This window comes from Elgaria multicarinata, chromosome 18 (genome assembly GCF_023053635.1).
Source record: "Elgaria multicarinata webbii isolate HBS135686 ecotype San Diego chromosome 18, rElgMul1.1.pri, whole genome shotgun sequence".
NCBI classification, from domain to species: Eukaryota; Metazoa; Chordata; class Lepidosauria; order Squamata; family Anguidae; genus Elgaria; species Elgaria multicarinata.
This window is the reverse complement of record NC_086188.1, coordinates 7,056,835-7,063,997: the sequence shown is the minus strand read 5'-3', so window position 1 is coordinate 7,063,997 and position 7,163 is coordinate 7,056,835. Positions and strand designations below refer to the sequence as shown.

General features: G+C 50.3%; 1 protein-coding gene across 1 annotated transcript; it reads right to left on the bottom strand.

The window, feature by feature from the left end:
* Positions 1-3,133: 3,133 nt before the first annotated feature.
* FZD10 (frizzled class receptor 10) lies at positions 3,134-5,020 on the bottom strand. The gene has a single exon (XM_063143970.1). The coding sequence runs from the start codon at positions 4,930-4,932 to the stop codon at positions 3,172-3,174; it is 1,761 nt and encodes a 586-aa protein (XP_063000040.1). The 5' UTR covers positions 4,933-5,020; the 3' UTR covers positions 3,134-3,171.
* Between the last annotated feature and the right edge of the window lie 2,143 nt (positions 5,021-7,163).

Here is a 7,163-nt window from a genome sequence, read left to right as displayed (position 1 = left end):
TCTTGTAACCACCCCAGAAACATTTTCACCTTTTCTTTTCCATCTGGATTCACGTGAACACTTTCTCCCATCCCAGTATGATTCCACCCCCACCCCACCCCGGTCTCTTTCCGAAGGCAGCTTTTGGGACAGCCTTTCCCAAGCGAGACACCCACCAGAGGTGTTGGACTACATATTCTATCATTCACAGCCAGTTGACTGGGGACGATGGGAGGTGGAATAATACGAGAGCATCCTTCAGTTTGAGCACTCGCCCCCTGCCAGACACAGGGGGTCTGTACATAGCCACCCAAAAGGCCAACTTTCTAATAGAAAATGCCCCGTTTGTCTAAGTTTGTTGGGTGCAATTTGAGCTGGTTGTAGATGTGAGCGGCCATTTGATTGGGGACATCAGAAGCTGCCTTTTGCTGAGTCGGACCATGGGTCCATCTAGCCCAGTATTGTCAACACTGATTGGCAGCAATAGCTCTCCAGGGTTTCAGGGCAGGGGATTTTCTTGCCCTACCTGGAGATGCCTGGGATTGAACCTGGGACCTTCTGTATGCCAAGCAGGGCCTCTACCCACTGAGCTGCAGCCCTTTCCCCTACCACACATTTGCATCAGTTGTGTGATCAAGAAAAGACAAGACATATTAAGTGCTTTAGGATCAAACTTCTGCACTTGATCGGGAACCCAGAAAAAAAAAAAGCCAGGAATCAATTCTGATGCACTTCATCGCTTACTAGAACACTCAAATAGAAGATTATCCTCTGTAAATTGGAACACACGGCCACCCAAAGGGTCAAGATGACTCTCTCAGACAAGACAACCAAGATATCTTCAGAGTGCAAGAGCTCACCATTGAGATGGCCTAAGCCATCTCTGTATGAGCTCAGCCAACATAGGCTATCAACAAAGCTATCCAAGAGAATTCATACACGGTTGCTACGGAACTCCCGGTGTGTTGCAGAAGATTCCAGGAGACGTTCTAGGAAGCACACATGCTCATTTCAAGTGGGCTGCAGAACCTTAGTGCCATTGCCCCAGAAGAATCAAGAGTGCATAGCCTAGGACTGTTTGGGACCTACTTCTCGGGGTGAGGGGGTTGCCATATATTTATATGATGGCAGTGCTGCTCAGTTGACCCACAGCCGGCTGTGACCTAGTAATGGGCCTACCAGTTGGAGAATTAGAGTTAAATGCATCCCATGAAGGAGAGCCCAACATCTCCCAAGGCAATTCCATTACACTGTCAAACCACTAGTATGTTTCTCTTAAAGTTCAGACATTTCCCTGAAATGTCCACCCATGGCTTCTAGCCCTGAAGAACAAAGGCTTGGGAGACACCAGTGCCATTGACTTGAGACTGATTGGTAGCGAGGAGCAACCTTGGCCACCCTTACTTATTGGAACTCCCAAAAAGCACCTGGGAAACCCCGGGGGATACCTGAACACGGCGAGGAAACTATGGCTTTAACCATTTTGTTGCCAAATCCAAGCCTTGCTCATTTGCAGCCCAAAGGGACGTCAGGCCCTTTGCACAACCTTGTTTCTCACAGAACTTATTATGGGATGTCTGGGGAAAAGTGGGACGGGGAAGGTCACTCTGTATTCTGGAAAGAGAAGAAGTAATCCTAACCTTAACAGAGATGAATTCACATGCTCACCTCTAAAGCATCCCTTAGCACAGCCTTCCCCAACCTGGGGCCCTCCAGATGTTTTGGACTTCAACTCCCATTAGTCCCAACCAGCATGGCCAATAGTTAGGAATCCTGGGAGTTGTAGTCCTGAACAACTGGAGGGTGCCAGGTTGGGAAAGACTGCCTTAGCGTATTAGACAACATTTGCAAAACAAAAGTTGATTCACCACAAGATCCGTCATTATGGAACGCTAGGGACACTTTTCCATTGTCATCAAACTAAAAGCCTATTATTATTATTATTATTATTATTATTATCATTATTATTATTATTATTAAAATAGCAGGGCATGAAAAATAATTGTATAACTATAATATACTCTCTCACACACACACAAACACACACACTTTCTCTGTCTCACACACATTTCTGTCTTTTCCCCACAGCAAAGAGCAGAAGTCTTGACAAAGTTTTCTTTTTGCCATGGGGTGGAGATCCAGTGTTTCTTGATCTATTCATCGCCAGAATTTGTTTAACAATAGAAAGAGTCAATAAGCCCCTTTGAACCTTTTTCAATAGATCCCCTCCACCCTTTCCCCCCTTCTTCTTCCACAAATCAGTCCAAACGTGTCTGATTTCCATTAAAAAGCCAGAAAATGTAACGCTAAAGGGTTTCTAAGCAGTAGACCCCTCCGCGCTTTTGTTAAGGGATACCTTTTGTTGCCTTTATGTACAGCAAAACACTTGTTTCTCGTTTCATGTCCTGGCAAGGGGTAGCAATTGTTGAAAACTGTATTGCACATCAACCCCACCTACCCCCACTGAGTTGGTGTCTCTTATGAAGGACTTTTTAAAGCAATAGAAAACGGGGACCTTTTGGATTGAACCTATTTCCAGAGATTCCAGGTAAGATGAGAAGCGTTTGGTAAAAGGATTTCTTTAAGTTAGAACAGCAGTTGTTTTCAAAGAAGATGTGCTGATAGAACTTATCTCTTTCTCCCTCCCTCCCTCTCTTTCTCTCACATGGGCTAGTTTCTTAAAAGGACATCAGGTTCTTTCAAGTTTTTTTTTAAAAAATCATTCCTCTATAAATCCTACCTCTACCTGGTTAGAAATCTAAAGGCAAACCATTTATTTATTTTTAGTATATATACAAATAATTACACACCACTTTTAACCCAAGAGAGCTAGGGGTGGGGGGCGGTGAAGGAAGAAAAGAAATCAAACCATTTAAAACAAATTAGTGTGGGGAAAAGAGGGTTCGTTGTCAGTCTTCTGTGCACTAAAACAAACACACACACACCCCAAATACTCCTTTCAACCTTCGGTTTTATCCGCGAACATTTTAATTCCCTCCTTCCTTAATTGGCTATTTTGCCCGTCTGACAGAAGAACATGAAAAAGCACAATTTTATTATTTTCATTAGTTCTGAGTGCTGTGGCAAACACTCGTGAGTCTCTCTCAGTGGGTTACACACAGCTGTTCTTGCTTTTTTTTAAAAAAAATTATTATTATTATTAATTATTATTATTACTATGATACATTCTGTTCACACACAGGTCGGGGGCTGCAAAGCCGACTCATATTTCGTATGGTGGCCTTTTGGGAGCTGTTGGCTTTTTTTGTAAAGTCCACCGCTAGCAATCACACTGGCGGGTTTTCTCCGAGCCCTCTCCTTGAGTCTCCGACTGCAAACGCCTTGCCAGGATTGGAGAGTCTTGGAGGTCCAGATCCACATGCCGCTTGTGATCCCCACCACCAGCAGCATGAAGACTTTGACCATGAAAATCTCCACCGCCGGAATGGAGTCGCCCATGGTGCAGTCCGAGAGCTTCGTCTGGTTGCTCGTCTTGCACTTGTGCTGCGTGGCCAAGAGCTTCCAGTAATCCATATTCAGCCGCTCGTAAAAGTAGCAGGCGATGACGCAAGTTGCCGGCACCGTGTACAAGACGGAGAAGACCCCAATCCTCACCATGAGCTTCTCCAACTTGTCTGTGTTTTCCCCACCGGTTTTCATCACCCGCCTGATATGGAAGAGGGCCACGAAGCCGGAAAGGATGAAAGAGGTCCCAATGATGAGATAGCAAGCCAACGGGACCAAGACGAATCCGGTCAAGGCATTCACATCCATACTTCCCACATAGCATAAGCCCGTCAACTCATCCCCCGCCACCCTCCGCATCACTAAGATCATGATGGTTTTCACCGCCGGGATGGCCCAGGCCGCCAAGTGGAAGTAGCTACTGTTGGCTTCGATGGCCTCATGGCCCCATTTCTTCCCGGCAGCTAGGAACCATGTCAAAGTCAAGATCACCCACCACAAAGAGCTGGCCATGCCGAAATAATAGAGGACGAGGAAGACCAAGGTACAGCCGGTGCTCTCCAGGCCTTCCTGGATGACGTAGAGTTGGCCGCTGTCCCGGTCACAGGCGATGCTCTCGGCCCCGGAGAAGAGGCGGATGATGTAGCCCACCGAGTAGACGCAGTAACACATGGAGAGGAAGATGATGGGCCTCTCTGGGTACTTGAAGCGCTGGGGGTCAATCAGGAACGTGAGGACGGTGAAAGCGCTGGAGAAGAAGCAGAGGATGGACCAGACAGCGATCCAGATGACGGCAAACCGCTTGTCGTCCCGGCTCCAATAGACGTCCACCCCGGGGGTGCAGAGGGGAGCACAGGAAGCACTCTTTTCCACATGGTGGAACTTGCCGGGGTTTTCACAGGTGGCCCGGCCCAGGCTGTCTTTATGCTGCTGCAGGTCATGGCCGGCACTCTGCGGCCTCTGCGGCCGGAACATGGGGGGCAAGATGCTGGACCCCCGGGGGGGCTCTTCCGAGCCGTTGTTGGGGGCCTCCATGCACAGGTAGTTGGGGTCGTTTTTGTTGGGCAGCTTGCTGCAGTCCAAGGAGTCAGGCCACTTGAAGGTGAACTGCTCCATGATGGGCGAGCATTTCAGCCTGGCCTGCTCGCACATCACCCGGCAGGCTGGGATGGGGGTGGAGACCTGCTCGGTGCACATGGGGGCGTAGAGGGAGCACAGGAAGAACTTCAGGTGCCCGTGGCACCCGTACTCCACCAAGGGGGCAAACTCGTGCAGCTGGATGGCCGCCTCGCGCTGGTCCTCGTGGCCCATCAGGTTGGGCATGCGGGTCATGTTGTAGCCAATGTCCTTGCACATGGGGATTTCGATGGCCTGGCATCTCCCGTCCCCCGGCCGGTCGATATCGATGGAGCTGATCCCAAAGCAGGAGCACACCAGGTGCAAGAGGACGCCCAGAGTCTGCCTGGAGTTCCTGTGGGATGCACCCATGCTGGGAAACCCTGGGAACAGCCAGCCACACTTGTACTCCAGTCTTTGAGAATATCTGAAAGGAGATTGCTGGGGAGGGGTGTGTGTGGGAGGTTCAGATCAGGTGTCCTGTAGCCCCTTCCCCGGTCATCTTTGCTCCCAACTTTCGCCAGGGGCGGCCCCAGAAGGGGACAACCCCAATCCGCTCAACTGGAGGCAGCAGCATAGCAAAACCTTCTCAACCCCCTCCCCAGAAACCGCCAGCCTTTCGCTTGGGCTAAGAGCCTGGCATCCAAACAGTGGACCTCCGGCCTCCAAAGTCCATACCGGCCACCAGTTCCCAAAGCAGGGGGACGCTGGGAGGAAAGGTCCTCTCCCTTTTCTACGACCCACGCGCAAGCCAACTCACTGGACCGCCGCTGGAGAGGGAGAGCTCAACTTGGTAGGTTGATGTTGGTATTTTTGAAGTTCTCCAAGCGGGTTGATGCAGGATGACGGCAGCCAGAGACGGTCAATTTCTTCCCATTCTGCTCAAAAAGTTGTTGATGGCAAATCCCAGCGATCACCGGTCTAAATGTCCCAAAGCGGTGTGTGTGTGTGTGGTGGAGAGTTCTCTCTGTCGCTCTCTTTCTTCCTCTGTCTTTCCTTTCAACTCTCTCTGTCTCTCTCTCTCTGCGATTTGTGCCTCGGACGATCCCACCGCCCCACCGCACACTTTTCCGCTCCCACCGTCTACCACCCCCTTCCCCCCCTCCCTCCAAGAGGTGGGGTTTCGCGAGGCGTCGGGATTGCGCACCGGGGAGGTGGAGCGGTGAGGAAGAGATCCGATTGCAAAGGAGGCGATCTCTCCGAAGCACTAGGGCGAAGAGAGCTGCTTTTTTTGGGGGGGGGGGAGCGGTGGGGGAGAGAAAAGAGAAAGCCAAACTCCGCCGCTCCCCCCTTCCTTCCTTCCGCGCAAATACGCACGCTGTCTCCGGAGCTGATTTGGCGAGGAGGGAGATCCGTGCGTAAAAGCCACGCGCGCCCTCGTTCGCTCGCCTTCCTTTCCCCTCCTCCTCCTCGCCTCTCTCTTTCTCTCTCTCTTTCTGAAGAGTAATTCCCGCGGCTTTTAGCAGCTGTGTTTTTAGGAGGCGGTTATAGCCCAGGATTTACACACACACACACACACACACCCTGGCCTAGGATCCGCCTTTCCTGAGACACCCACTTTGCATGAGAAAAGGTGAAACCGACGCGGCGATGCCTTTCCAACTTCGGACCAGAAAGAAACAGAAAAACTCTTGGAAAGACGACCCCCCTCTCCTCCTCCTCTCCCCCCCCCCCCCTCGATTTGCAGCACGGATTCAAAAAGGCCCGCTGCTTTCCCTTTCACTTCCTTTCTCTTAAAAGTCCTCTCCACATCCCCAAGAACTCTCTCCCCCCTCCACCCCCCCCGAGTCTTTCTCCCTCCCCACCTCCGATAGGAAAAGCTGTCGTTGTTTTTAAAGATGCTACAAGGTTAGTTTTTTTTCCGGTTTTGGTTTGAAAGACAGAACCATTGATTTCAACCAGCTATTCCTCAACTTTTGGACTACAGTGCCTAGCAGCCCCGACCATTGGCCGGGCTAGTTGGGGCTGATGGGAGCTGTAGTCGAAAGCATCTGGAGGGCTCCAGGACCATTAGAGTCATAGAATAGTAGAGCTGGAAGGAGCCTGTAAGGCCATCGAGTACAACCCCCTGTTCATTGCAGGGTGCAATCCTATACAGTTTTAGATGGGGTGGGGGTGGGGTGGGAGAGAAGCCCTACAATGCCCATCAATCCTGTCTAAACATGTATAGCAGCCTTTCTCAACCTGGGGCGCTCCAGATGTGTTGGACTGCATCTCCCAGAATGCCCCAGCTGGCTGGGGCATTCTGGGAGTTGTAGTCCAACACATCTGGAGCGCCTCAGGTTGAGAAAGGCTGATGTATAGGATTGAGTTCTAAATGTTACAGCTCTTTCTGCTACGTAATAGCCAAAAATGCCAGTGGAATTTCATTGGCTTGGGGATTTTATTTATGGTTCTTCATAATAACCAATATTTAGGGTGCAGTCCTATATGTATCTCCTTGGAGGCTCACCCCATTGAGTTTAATGGGGCCTAGTCCCAGGTCAGTGGGTAAAGGAGTGCACCCTAACTGTGCAAATATCCTATATGTGACTACTCACAAATAAGTCCCACCAAGTGTGATGGGATTTATTCCCAGGTAAATGTGCATTGGATTGCAGCCT

Bases quoted from the DNA above. Each gene is read 5' to 3' on its own strand.
- FZD10 (XM_063143970.1), bottom strand. From the start codon at position 4,932: ATGGGTGCATCCCACAGGAACTCCAGGCAGACTCTGGGCGTCCTCTTG.